General features: G+C 37.1%; 1 protein-coding gene across 1 annotated transcript in view; it reads left to right on the forward strand.

The window, feature by feature from the left end:
* Nucleotides 1-1230: 1230 nt before the first annotated feature.
* The window catches only part of LOC127433421 (leucine-rich repeat-containing protein 75B-like), a 33225-nt gene continuing 20215 nt past the window's right edge, over nucleotides 1231-14240 (forward strand). Inside the window, exons 1-2 of the mRNA XM_051685327.1 lie at nucleotides 1231-1810; nucleotides 10265-10393. Coding sequence (XP_051541287.1) covers nucleotides 1520-1810; nucleotides 10265-10393 — 420 coding nt within the window. The 5' untranslated portion in view covers nucleotides 1231-1519. The remainder of the gene's footprint in view (nucleotides 1811-10264; nucleotides 10394-14240) is intronic.

Genomic DNA, 14240 nt, shown 5'->3' on the forward strand with positions numbered 1-14240 from the left:
TTAAAATTATTAAATGGAAACAACAACATAGCAAATTTGAGTCTACTTGCATCTAGTTACCTTAACCTAAATAGTTAAGTACACTCTATATGATTAGTCAACTTAAATATACAAGTTTTCTAATATCATTACTCAATTCTGTGGTGATGTGGGTGTGTCCAAACAATGTCTATGGAGAGCGAGGCCGGGAGAGGAAGAACGGTAAGGATTGACACCTGGGGCAAATTATCTCGAACAGCTGTTTTGTGTTACAGTGAAGAGCTGGAGAGAGAGATAGGGAGCAGCCAGACCGGCAGTTGGAGGAGAGAGAACTGACGCCTACAGTATGTGACTATGTTGTGTGAACCAAAAAAAGGACTTTATGTTGAGTTAATAAGAAAGCTAATGAGCTTTGTGTGCCGGCTGAAAAGCAACAAGACATAAAATCACCCTGAAGTGTGTAAGCTGGTTCCCACTTCCTCATTTTCCCTTAAACTGACCTGAGAGTGTCACCGAGTTTACTCAATCAACTGAGCAAAGTCAACTTATTAGGGTTTTTCTGTGTATGTAAAATGGTACCACATGACACTTCAAAGAATACCATGGTGATATCATATGGGGGGGGGGGGGGAGATAAAGCATTATTTTACCATAGTACCATGTAAGAAAAAAACATACTAGTACCATATCCTTTCTCGTATTTTTTTTTGTTTGTTTGTTTGTTTGTTTTTTTTGTTTGTTTTTTTTTGTTAGTGAATCAAGATTATTAAATTTTAAATCTATGTTAGCTCTTATCAGTTAGAATAATATATCTGTATTGCTCATTCTTTATACCAAATTAATACAATTATATAAATACAATCTCATTTGTACGCCTAGTTTGCAACCCAAAAAAAATTTACCAAATGGCACTATAGTATAGGCACTTTTATTTTTTTATGATGATGGTTTTAGTATTCAATACCATTACTACTGTGACCATACTTTTTGTAAGAAGCCTGACTAAATTATATGTATTTACAAAGTTTACGCCTATGTGAGATTGTTCTGTAAGTGTTCAGTTTTAAACATTATTTTATAAACCGATGCACAGTTCGGTGACCACCATACAGCAGGCCTACCTGCAATAATAAACGGGGATGCTGACAGAACATCAGCGGGTTTCCCATCATAAACGCTGAGCTGTTGAAAGGACTCTGTGTTATTAAACACATGTGGGAATCGGGCGTTCTGATTGGACAGAGTAGCGTGTGGGCGTGGTGTGAGGAGAAGAATACAAAAACACAGCGGAGCTGCGTAGGGTCCAGAGAAACACGGAGAAAGTGGCATTTAAATCATTTCTCGCGCTGCATATTAAAAGTCTTTGATTAATTTGAAACTATATGGGAAACTGAAGTTACTAAACAACGTGAGATGCAATTATGGTCCTGCGCTTCATCATAAACAATCGCGTTTATGAGCTATATTTTACTCTTATGCTTTATGAAACAGTGTTCCATTGTTAAGCTTCATACTGAGATAAAAATAGGAAAGTTGAGACATGGGATCCAAGTTGACCAGGCAGAGTAGTTTGGACAGCCAGGCGACTTTCTTTCGGAGAGGAGGACGCCACCATCACGAGAGCTCTGGGAATGCGGCGGAGAGGAGTGGGAGAAGAGGAGAGTTTCTGTTTAGTTCTCTGGTGCTGAATTCGGACAAGCTGCCCGGGATGATGCGTAAATCTAGTCCCAGTCCATATGTCCGAAGAGTGGCTTGGGTTCGGGAGATCCAATCCATGCTAAAGGAACAGAAGGTGGAACAAGCCATCGGCGTGTTGAAACTGCTTAGAAAGGTACAAAATCACAAATATAATTATGCCAGATTGTGTCATTCTTATACTGCTTAGATTTTCATAGATTCATAATAGTTTCTGAACTCTTGGCTACAGGTTGTTGCAGCAAATAAATGAGACGTCTTCCCATAGAAAGCCACAACAACAAAAAAATCACATCTTATTATCCAGATTTGTCCCCTGAGAAAAAGACCCCATTCATCACACATGTGTAGTTTACAGAGAAATCTAGTCACAAACTATGGTCATATTTACCAAAATACAAAAGTCTATGATCAAAAGTATGAAATTGCAATCTATCCATTTTTTTCTCAGACCTATCCACATTATTTTAAATGTCTTTACTCTTAGGTTATGTCAGCAATTGTCTCATTTGTTTCTGTTGTTATTTTAGAAACACTTTACAATAAGGTTCCATTTGTTATCATTAGTTAACAACATAGTTAACACGAACTAACAATGAACAATACTTATTAAGCATTTATTAATCTTAGGTAATGCATTTTTAAAAATCAAAAGTTGTATTAGTTACTAACATGAGCTAACAATTGTATTTGTATTAACTAACATTAATAAAGATGAATAAATGCTAAAAAAGTTGTTAGTTGTTAGTTCATGATACCTAATGCATAATGTTAGTAAATGGAACCTTATTGTAAAGTGTTACCATTATTTCCTTATTCTTTATTTCTTAAAACATCTGTGACAAAGTTGATACAGTAAAACATTAAACTCCACTAAGCTATGATGTTTTTTAAGAGAACGATTTTTTTCTCTGTGTTGATGAAGAAATCATTCAGTATACGTTTTTAAAATTGTCATGTTTTATGTTTTCAAATGTTACATTATTAACACATCACTTTGGATTATATGTATGGTTTATGACAGAGAAAACAACTCATTAGGATCTTTATAGTACAGCACCGGTTTTGCACGGTACAGTGGAGCTGACAGATCTTGTCTCGAACTTCTAATCAGACAGACACAAAAGTATCATGGTCCCACTAAATTTTGGTGTACAGAAGTGGTTCATGAATGGCCCTGATTCTAATTTGCTTTTAATGTAAATGTTAAATAGGATAAACTGGACTCCAACTGGAGATTTCCAGAATAAAAAATAAATAAATAAATAAAAAATTAAATATATATATGTATATATATATATATATATATATATATATATATATATATATATATATATATATATATATATATAATCAGACTCTTTATCCAAGGAAATCAATCCTGCAAACATCTTTAGTAAGAGGCCAAAAATCTCATCAAAGAGCTATAGTATTCAGTATCACCCATTTTGAACAGCGTTGATTTTGTATTTGTTCTTGTATTAGGCTACTTAAAATGTTCCATGTTACGTCTTGATCATGGTTTGAATTCTCATGATAGATGTGTTAGCTGTTATGAACTGCTATGAACTCTGAGGTCTAAAGGTGTAAGCTCAGATATTGCAGCTGATGATTGACATGCCACTTAATGCTCCCTTCTTAAAAGGATAGTTCACCCAAAAATGATCATCACTTTCTAACCCTCATGCCATCCCAGATGTTCATGGCTTTCTTTCTTTTGCTGAACACAAATGAAGATTTTAAGAAGAATATCTCAATGCAAGTGAATGGGTACCAACATTTTGAATTTCCAAAAAGCATATTAAGGCAGCGTAAAAGTAATCCATAAGACTCCAGTGGTTAAATCCATATCTTCAGAAGCAATATGGTAGGTGCGGTTGAGAAACAGATAAATATTTTTAAGTCCTTTTATACTATACATTTCCACTTTCACTTAGATGTTCTACTAGACTGTTCTACGTGCATATTGCCACCTTCTGCGCAGGGAGGAGAACTTATAGTAAAAAAGGACTTAAATATTGATCTGTTTCTCACCCACACCTAACATATTGCTTCTAAAGACATAGATTTAACCACTGGAGTCTTATGGAGTACTTTTATGCTGCCTTTATGTGCTTTTTGGCTATTCAAATTTCTTTCCACCATTCATATGCATTGTATGGACCTACAGAACTGAGATATTCTTCTAAAAATATTTGTTTATGTTATTCAGAAGAAAGAAAGTCATACACATCTGGGATGGCATGTGGATGAGTAAATGATAAGAGACTATTCATTTTGGGGTGAAGTATCCCTTTAAGCCCATAATTTCAAGGCCAGTTGTGCAAACTGATCTCACAGTGAAATCAGAAACAGTAGGTTGACTTTACTTTAGCTAAAATTGGTCTGTGCTTACCGAGATGCGAAACACTGCTCCCAGTGGCCAAAGCGGTAAGTGTTGTTTGACGTATTGGCACGTTTGAGCTCCATTTTCCAGGTTTAATGTCCATGGAGGTGCGCCAAAAGTGAGTTGGGAAGCGAGTTGTTTTCAGCTGTACAGGCTATAATACAGTGAAGGGCAACACATAATTTAGAAACTGTACCCACCCCCCAACCCCAAACCTAAACCTGACAATCAGTGGAGTGAAAATTCTCTTTATTGATTAGCCTTTTTAAGGGGTATCTCAAATCATCTCAAGTTATGCAACCTGATGAAGAGGGTCCTCCAGCTGCCCCTCTTGTCCTACACTGTGGTGCAAATTCTCCCTTATAACCCCTGCTGTGTGAAAAAAAAGTTATTTAGGGAAGCAAGGAAAGAGGGAAGAAAGATGCTGAGGAAAAGTTTTGTCTTTTTTTATGTAAAATGTAAGTAATTTTAACATGATGTTTTCTAGCTCGTTCAACATTTAGAGGAAATATGGTTTAGATAGAGGAGTTTGAGTAGAAATTCTGGATCGAAAAAATAATTGGAACAGACTGAATGAGAGATCTAACAACTCAAATACGGTAAATAAAAAACAGATTTATACATTTTGTAAGAAAATGTGAGTACGGCAGGGCACATTTAGTTGCTTAGGTGTTTAGAGTGGTTGCTAGGGCATTTTTCTATGTAGTTGCTAGAGTGTTTTGGGTGGTTGCTTAAAACAGTCTCTATGGTCCCTCGATATGGCTTGGGTCCCTCCTTCAATATAAGTCTATTTTTTTGCCTGTTTCATTGTCCACCAGATGAGAATCATAAGTCGGATTGCTTAGAAAAGTACTAGCACACCTCTCCTCAACAAGTCACGTGATTTGAGGTATCATTCATGTCTACAGGATGACTTACATGCCGAAGTTTGATAAGTAGATTTAGGAATTTGATCAAATCCCTGAGTCTGGGTAATAACAATAGTGATGCTTGCCTTAACAAACATAACAAAAAAATCTGGGGGCCTGGGTAGCTCAGCAAGTATTGATGCTGACTACCACCCCTGGAGTCACGAGTTTGAATCCAGGGTGTGCTGAGTGACTCCAGCCAGGTCTCCTAAGCAACCAAATTGGCCCGTTTGCAAGGGAGGGTAGAGTCACATGGGGTAACCTCCTGTGAGAGGAGCATGAGCCTCCACGTGCTGGGAGTCTCCACGGTGTCATGCACAACGAGCCACGTGATAAGATGCGCTGATTGACGGTCTCATAAGCGGAGGCAACTGAGACTTGTCCTCCACCACCCGGATTGAGGTGAGTAACCGTGCCACCACAAGGACCTACTAAGTAGTGGGAATTGAGCATTCCAAATTGGGAGAAAAAAACTAAAAAATCTACTTTTGTAGAATTCTCATGGAGACAATGGGTTAGAAATAGGTATATTTGAAAAATAGTTCAAAAATCTGTGCATGTCTTGCTTAAGAAGACACGTTCAGGTACAGTCAAGAGTTAGTGTATTTTCAGTCATCATACTCAGCTCTGTCTGGATATGGCACTTTGTCACATGGATGCCCAGCCACTCGAAAATATTTCCAAACATGGAGCAGTCTCACCCACCCGGCTCTGGAAGCTCTTAACACCCTGCTAGAGAAGAGAAGGGACACGTCATGGCAAATCTCTCCTTATAAGACCACAGAAAGAAAGAAATGAATTTCTATGAATTTCAAAGCAGCTTTTCTGTTCAGGATGAAATGGATCGGATGGTAATCAACTGGGGGTCAAAATGACGGTGCAGGATGCCTTCTTTTGACCCAGTGAACAAAAGAGGGAGAAAAAGAGGAGAAAGACAGAACAAAACAACATGGCTTATCTCTGCTGGAGCTTCCTGTGCACTAATGAGTGCAATTCATTTTTCGCCGTTGACTCTCATTGAGCAAAGGCAGCAAACAACTCCGCTTACATGCTTTACTGAGCATATGCACAGGATTTTAATGCTACAAAGATTTAACACTGCAAAAATAATTTCTTCATCAGTGTCTTTGTCTTGTTTTCAAGTAATACAGTCCAAACATCTTTAAAGCAAGATACATTTACTTGATGAGGAAAATTGTGCAAGATAATTATAATATCATAGTTTTCAGAGAAGAAATATGTTTAATTTAATTTATTTTTCTTACCCCATTGTAAAACTGTTTTCTTGTTTTTAAACATAAACTAAATCTGGTAAGGGTCATGCTTAAAACAAAAGATTAAGTAAATTAATCTTGTTTTATAGCTGTTTAGATATATTGACAGACAAGACAAAAAATGTATGCAGTGTACGGTTGTATAACAACAGTGAATTTAAAATGTTTTCTCTTTGATAGCAGTTTTATCATAATTAGCCCAATCATGACTCCACTTTGCTGTATCATCTAGAGTTTGATGCATTATAGACTGCAAATGGAGAGCCCGGAGGAGTTGCCAGATGTCAGGGAATCCCTGAGCAAAAAATTGTGTGCAATATGTCAGCCTGAAACCCAAAAGGGTGGGAAACACTAAAGGGAGATTTCCACTTCCCTTGTCTGGAATGCTCGTCTGCCAGTTTCTGCATCGATTTGTGTGGATTGAGTCATGGGGTGGTGAAAGCTGTTTATGTTGCCATGTCAGGTTTTTTTTACTGTGTTAAAAATGCTCTTATACAGATGAACAAATTACATACAGGTCGTATGTATATGAAAATGCACTACAATCATGTTAACACGTATATTGTTTACGTCTTGTGGCCGTACTTTTGAAACAGTAAGTATTTTATTGTTTAAGGTTTGGCCCCATTCGCTTCCATTGGAAGTGACTCACTGTAACCTCTATTTTTGCTTTAAAAAAAAAAAAAAAAAAAAGAGAGATGAGCTGAAATACATTTTTGTAGTTATCAACATTATGCTCAAATGCTGTTGAGCTTAACTAGTATTGAATCCAGAAACTTATTTTAAAAGCACATACAGTATGTGTTAAAATCGATCTAATAGATAAAACAAAAATTGAGGGCAACTTCAGTGTACAGTATAAGTAGTACGATCGTCTTATGCGAACATTTTGGTTTAAAACAGAATATTTTGGATATAAATCTGTGTGTGTACAAACTTTTTGCAACTCGCCTTTTGTTTCAGTTGTAAAAGAAGAAAAACTTTTGCTTTCAAGCACTTCATTAACAACTCAGCCCCAACCCAATGGACATGTTTGACATTCCATAGCACTTCAAAATAGAGAATTACATGTTTAATTTGAATGAGTCACTCAGATATACTGTACAGTATGTATGTTGTGTAATAAGGCAATATGTTCCTCACATTTGCCCTTAAGATATTAGATACATTTCTCTCTCCCCGTTCTTCTCTATACATTTGCTTAGTCAAGATAAATTGTGCTAGCCAGTAGATTATACAAGAAACTTTGTCCTCTGGGAATTTATCTTGATTTTCTGATCTAAGTTTATTTCCCTCCTGCTAGTCGTATCAGACTCGCTTGCCTTGCCTGGTCTGTGGAGGAAAGCACTTTAGCTGTCTCCAATAAGCCCTGCTAATAAGCTGTCATTGTGTCTGCAAATACTTTCTCTGCTTAATGTAAAGAAGCTGGACTTAATGGTTAGCAACTGTAGTCCAGCAATAGATCAACAAGCTGCTCATTAGAATTATTTTTTTTTTTTTTTGCTGAAGCACTAGAAGTAGTAAACATGATGTAAAGATTACTTTATCTATACGGATTTATGTCAAATTCAGAACAACCCTGAAGTAATCTTGCAAATGGAGTTTGGAGTTCTAGGATGAAAGGATTAAGTTGTTGAATATGGAGGTTTATCTGTGACCTTTAAAGGGTCTACTTGAATTTGAAATCCTACATGCTTAATTAAATAGTTCACACACAAATATCATTTACTCACCCTCATGTCATTCCAAATCTGTATGACTTTCTTTTTTCCGTGGAACACAAAAGGTGGATTTTTTAACAAAATCCTGGCTGTTCTTTTCCATAAAACAAAAGTGAAAAAAGACTGGGGCTGTCATGGCCCAAAAAGACAACAAAAAAGCCCATATAAGTATCATAAAAGTGGTTATATGACTTCCCAATGTCTTTACGATGTTCTGGTGCCGAGATATGGGTTTTGCTGTATGGTTGCTAGGATGACCCCATCTGGCTGCTAGGCTGTTTTCAATGTGATACATAAAGACTGCTTGCTGTCCCAAGTCAAATGAGCCAACCTTGAAGTCTCAATGACATTCTGATCCGAAGATATCCCTCTGAGCCATTTTCAGTGGAAGTAAACCAAGTTGGTTGCTAGGGTGCTCTGGATGGTTGCTAGGTCTTCGCTAGGAAGTTTACATTTATTGAAAGAATGCTTGCTAGCCTGAGTCAGAAGAGCCCCCAACCCCCTCCCCCCCCCCCACATGTCTCTATGACATTCTGATCCGGAGATATCATCCCACTGATTTTCAAAAATTTTAAGAGAGAGAGAGAGATAAAGAAAGTATGAGAGGGAGGGAGAGAGAGAGAGAGAGAGAGAGAGCGACTTACAGTTAAGCATATTAAAGGCCTTGTGGGGGTTTGTTTACATTAGAATTTTAGACAGTTGGAGTTTGAATTTATGAACATTCCGTCATTTAAATTCAATGGGACTTTTTGGATATTTGATCGTCTGCTATGTGGAAACCGTATGTCCAATCACTTTGAAACATTATAGCAACCTGACTCAGAACAGCCTGAAGGTAGGCTTTATCCTGAATTTGGTGAATGTAGCTTGAAAGCTTAAGGAGTTATCACAGTCAGAAATTTCCACTATGGGAATACTGTAATTCCGATCAGTTAAAAAATATATCCATCTGTTTTTCTGGGGGTCTTACTGGGGAATCGAATGTGGGTGGGAGTTCTGCCAGAATTCATTCTATAGCATTCCTTAGCTCCGGCTGCAGTCATTTTAGACCCTGTTTTCAGCTGGTAATAAGACACATTTTGGGTGATCCAATCTCAAATGGTCAGCGCTAAATATAGTTGTAAATGGGGTGTAAAATATTTTGTGATTGGATCGCAAAAAACACATACAGAGGTAGTCAAAAACACATTTAATTTGAGGTTTAAAACGCTGCCCTGATGCGTCCCGGATAGCAGAGAAGCATCACCAGTCAATCACCCACCAAACAAAAGTTTAAACTTACATGCGGATTTAAAAGGAAATTACCATCCAATCGGAAAACTTGAAAAAGTGATTACATACCCGTGGATGAAAACTTCACGGCTCTTAGTGTGTCTGTCTGATTTGAATATGCAGGGTGACAAGATGACAAGCACACACATCTGAAGCTGAACTAACACAGGTACTCCACTAAAACAACTGATAATTGTGCTCGAAATGTTGCGTTTGTCCTTAGATTAAATCTCAACTGCATCTGGGAGAAACAGCATGCCGATTTTATTATCGTTCAGTAACACACTGATATAGTGAATGATGTATGTCCTCATGAAATCATACACGCTCTCCTCAAAATCCCAACACCACAATGAAAGAATGAATGGATGTACACCGCAACAACAACTGTGTTTACTTGATAATGGAAGTAACGCCCACATTTCACGCTAAGCATCACGGGATGCAGGAAAAAGGTAGATAGACAAAGCCTTGTTTTAAAGTTTTAGATAGGTAGGTAGGTAGGTAGCTAGATAGATAGATAGATAGATAGATAGATAGATAGATAGATAGATAGATGTTGAAGTCATAATTCACTGAAAATATTGACATCTTCTAGATGAGAGGAGTAGCGATGTCTGATTCATGAACAAATCATTTTTTTCAATGAATCGGTTGATCCAGTTCACAAAACCAATTGTAATGATTAATTCATGAATCAGGCTGATTCTGTTCTCGAGTTCAACTCACTGACTCGAAGATCCAGTTGCATCAATCATCAGCTCATAGGAAGGCAAGATTATCAGTAAATAATGACTTAAATGCCATTCTGTTCCTCACACAAAGCTATATTCAATATCCTTCAGAAGACTTGAGAACACAATACGTATCAACCACTTTTATGGTGTTTTTTTGTGATTTTAGACACAGGATATTCTTAATAAATTTACATTATGTGTTCAACAGAAGAAAGAATGTCATGCAGGGTTTGGAACAACATAAAGGTGAGTAAGTAATTATATGAAATTCTTTCTGTTTCTTTCTCAACAGGACTTGGGTCTTGAGGGCACATCACTTAATGACATCCTCTACAAGAATGCTGCCTTCCTCAACCTAGTGGATCCAATCTCCCATGAGCTTCTGCTCAGTTTGGCCCGTGACATGCAGTGTCCAAAGCGGGTAAGACATCACCACTGAAAAGAAAGGATGATTGTAAACACAAGCCAATGGGGGTAGTTGAATGTCCGAGATGTCAAACTCAAGAGTTTGACTTGATATCAGCCCACAGCTGTCAACATTATCTCTGGATCCCAACAAGAACTTTGGCCAAAACCTGTGTACATGCTCATTACTAAGTCTCCAGATATGTAGAGCGTTTATTTTTAGTTGGTGGTAAGAGGCTTGGCGCCCAATTCTACAGCCCTACTGCCTCGGTAAGACCATTGGCAGCTGTCATTCCACGGCCGGGACTGGAGTTAGTGGGCTCGCACTTCAGCCATGTCCTAAATTAGTTCTCAAAGCATGAGAAGTAAAGAAAGATGGCACTGACCTTTATTTTGCTCAATAGAGCCATCAGTGAATTTTTCATTCCATGTTGAAATTCTACAGTTGTGTTTGGACTTAATTGGGCAGAAAGGCCAGAGAGGACCATTTTCCAATAGTAGAACCACTTGAAGAGGCAAAGCTTGTCCTTTTCCTCTGAGACTTTGTTTTGAAACATTTTTCTATAAACAAGTATCCAGCAAAACAGCTTGTCAATCAGTTAAATTACATAAATGGCATCTACTGTATTTTGAAGAATGATCCATATATGTTCTGTCATAAATATCCTAGGCCTTCTTTCTGTTGTTTTCATATTAAAAAATTGGGCTTTTTAGGGTATGAAACTTTTTAAAAGATAATTACAAGCCTGTATGAATCATATCTAACTATTTTAGAAAAATTTTAATGAAGGAAGATTATGATATAGTTATATGAAAATTACGATAAATTCCACTGTGTATTAATACAAATCATTTCTATTTGCATACTCCTTGCCAAAACCTATCAGGCAGAAACTGAAAAATAAATAAATATGTCGACCACTTCATTTTCTTATGCATTTAAAGGGATAGTTCACCTAAAAATTACAATTTTGTTGTAACATTTTAAGATGCAATGAAAGTCAATAGTGACTGAGGCTGCCAATCACTAATATTCTGTCCTAACAATCTCCATTGTGTTCCACAAAAAGAAGAAAGTGATACAGTTTTGGAACCAACATGAAATTGTGGCAAATGATGACAGCATTTTCATTTTGGGTGAACTATCCCTTATAGAAATCTTTTCCATTTGCCCTGATTAAGAAACCCTGCTTGAAATCTTCGATAGGCTGGATTTGTGGTGAATTTTCCAATTGTTCTCAGTCTAGTTCTTAGCAAATGGCTCTCAAAATGCTGGATAGCCTCCTCTTCAGTCGCAGAAGCCTTGAGGAGTTAAGTGTCTAAACCCAGAGGACAAGAATGAGGGATTGAATGAGAGTGTTCAGTCAGGCAAGATTTGATGAGGGCTCTCGATTTCCCTAAAGGCCTCTGGTTCTTTCCTTCCTCATCGACTTAAAGGGATAGTTCACCCAAAAATTTAATTTATCTCATAATTTACTCACCCTCATGCCATCCCAGATGTGTATGACTTTCTTTCTTCTGCACAACACAAATCAAGAGTTTTAGAAGAATATGTAGGTCAGCTCTGTAGGTCCATTCAATGCAAGTCAATGGTGGTCAAAACTTTGAAGCTCCAAAAGTCACATAATGGCTGCATAAAAGTAATGCATATGACTCCAGTGGTTAAATCCATATCTTCATAAGTGATATAATAGGTGTGGTTGAGAAACAGATCAATATTCAGGTCCTGTTTTACTATAAATCTCCACTTTCAGAGATTTATAGCAAAAAATGATTGAAATATTGATGTTTTGCTCACCCAAAGTGATTGCATTGCTTCAGAAGACATGTATTAAACTACTTGAGTCATATGTATTACTTTTATGCTGCCTTTTCATGATTTATGGAGCTTGAAAGGTCTGGTCACCATTCACTTGCATTGTATGGAACTAAATAATTAAGATATTCTTCTAAAAATCTTCGTTTGTGTTCTGCAGAGAAAAGAAAGTCATACACATCTGGGATGGCATGAGGGTGAGTAAATGACGAGAGAATATTCCTTTTTGGGTGAACTGTCTGTCACATACTGACAGCTATAGAATAACCCCCACTCCATTGGATCCCAGAAAGCCACCAAGACTCAGAAGTGGTAAGAAATTTACCAGGGTTTAGGGCAAAAATGCCACCCAAAGAGGTACAAAATACCCCAGATATGACAGTAGATTGTAGACAGTTGTATCATGTAACATAGCGACTGAACATTTACTTAAAATGGATTCTAGTGGTGCACTTGTACGTTTGATGTTGGTTTTATTTTGTAATTAACTGCCATATTTGTTTAGATTGAGAATTCAATTGAAGTATTTTACATTGTTAACATTAATTTGACACTGACTCATGCCTATACTCTTTGATAGACTTTATTATTGTATATATAACACAGTCTAATCTGTGTCCCAATACACCACCATCTAATGAAGATTGGAGTCCCAAGAGTCAACCGAAGGGAGTTTCTCAGTCGAAGCAGTTATTCGTGATGGGAATCATGGGAAATATGGAAAGGCATTTTAATGAGCTTATGTTTGTTTTCAGCACATAGATTATGTTCCCCCTTTGATTTAGTCAACTCGCCATTGACTTTTTTCATTAAACTGTCGTATTGAACTATCGCTGATGTCTTTAGTTTAAATCAGAAATTGAACATTAACTTAAATCCTTTCGACAGTAACACTCCCTCTGGAGCATACGCCATTGAATGGACAGTTTCTTTATTAAAGGAGTTCAATAACAGTAGTCCAATAATTGCTGTCACTTACAGCTACCAGCGAGAGAGTTAATATATGACAGAGGTAAAACAAACGTATTCGTTTTGCCTAAATAGTCATCAGGAAGCTACCAAGCCACTTTCTCAAGAACACTGGTTATGTAACAATGTTTACTTCTTGTCATTTCAATGGAGAGACTATGAGCCAGCTGAGATGAGCTACACACGCTGTTAGTTCACTCAAAAATAAAAATTCTGTCAATATTTAGTCACCCTCATGTCTTTCTAAACCCATATGACTCTCTTTTTCATCCGTGGAGCACAGTTACAATGCATGGGGACTGAGGCTTTCTAGTTTCAAAAAGGATGTAAATGAACCTTAAAAGTATCATAAAAGTAGTCTATATGAATATGAATAGCGTAATCAACAGTCTTTTGAAGCCATACAACAGCTTTGTGTGAGGGACAGACCACAAGTTTAGTTGTTGTTCAGTCAAAATCTTCACAATAATTTCTTCATGGAAGAAAAAATGTCATATGGGTTGGAAACAGCATGATAGTGAGTAAATGATGGCAGAATTTTCCTTTTTGGGTGAACTATCCCTTTAAAAACTCCAGTCAATAGCTGCGTTCTTTTTGTGCATTGCTGTGTTGGTCTAGTTGTTGTTGCACTGCTGATTAGATTTACTCAGCTCTGCTTCGGCCAATCCGTTTAAAGATGGAGAGTCAAGCCAAAGCCTGTTTTGATGCAGAAATAGATGGAGTCATTGTAGATAGAAGGCCTTGAGATCATATTAAACCAACCTCTAACCTAGTAGCTCAAAAAGGCATGAATAACTCAGACCAATTTAAATAACTCTCATCTTTTCAAGAAAGATACACATGAAGGAGTGCTGCTTTGTGAAGCACTATTAGCTGCTTTTCATAGTAGTAATGAATACGGATATACATGATTTTGAGCATACAAGTATACTGTAGATTGGCAGTAGCTTTATACAAACATGCAAGTAAGTTCTGTAAGGTGTAGTTTGCCTTCTTCTGGCTCTAAAATCTGATTGGTTGAGCCACTTTCAAAACTGTTGTAAAATAGCCAATAGCCAATACTATAAAAGTGTATATA

The sequence above is a fragment of the Myxocyprinus asiaticus genome, chromosome 43, assembly GCF_019703515.2.
Source record: "Myxocyprinus asiaticus isolate MX2 ecotype Aquarium Trade chromosome 43, UBuf_Myxa_2, whole genome shotgun sequence".
Lineage (NCBI taxonomy): Eukaryota > Metazoa > Chordata > Actinopteri > Cypriniformes > Catostomidae > Myxocyprinus > Myxocyprinus asiaticus.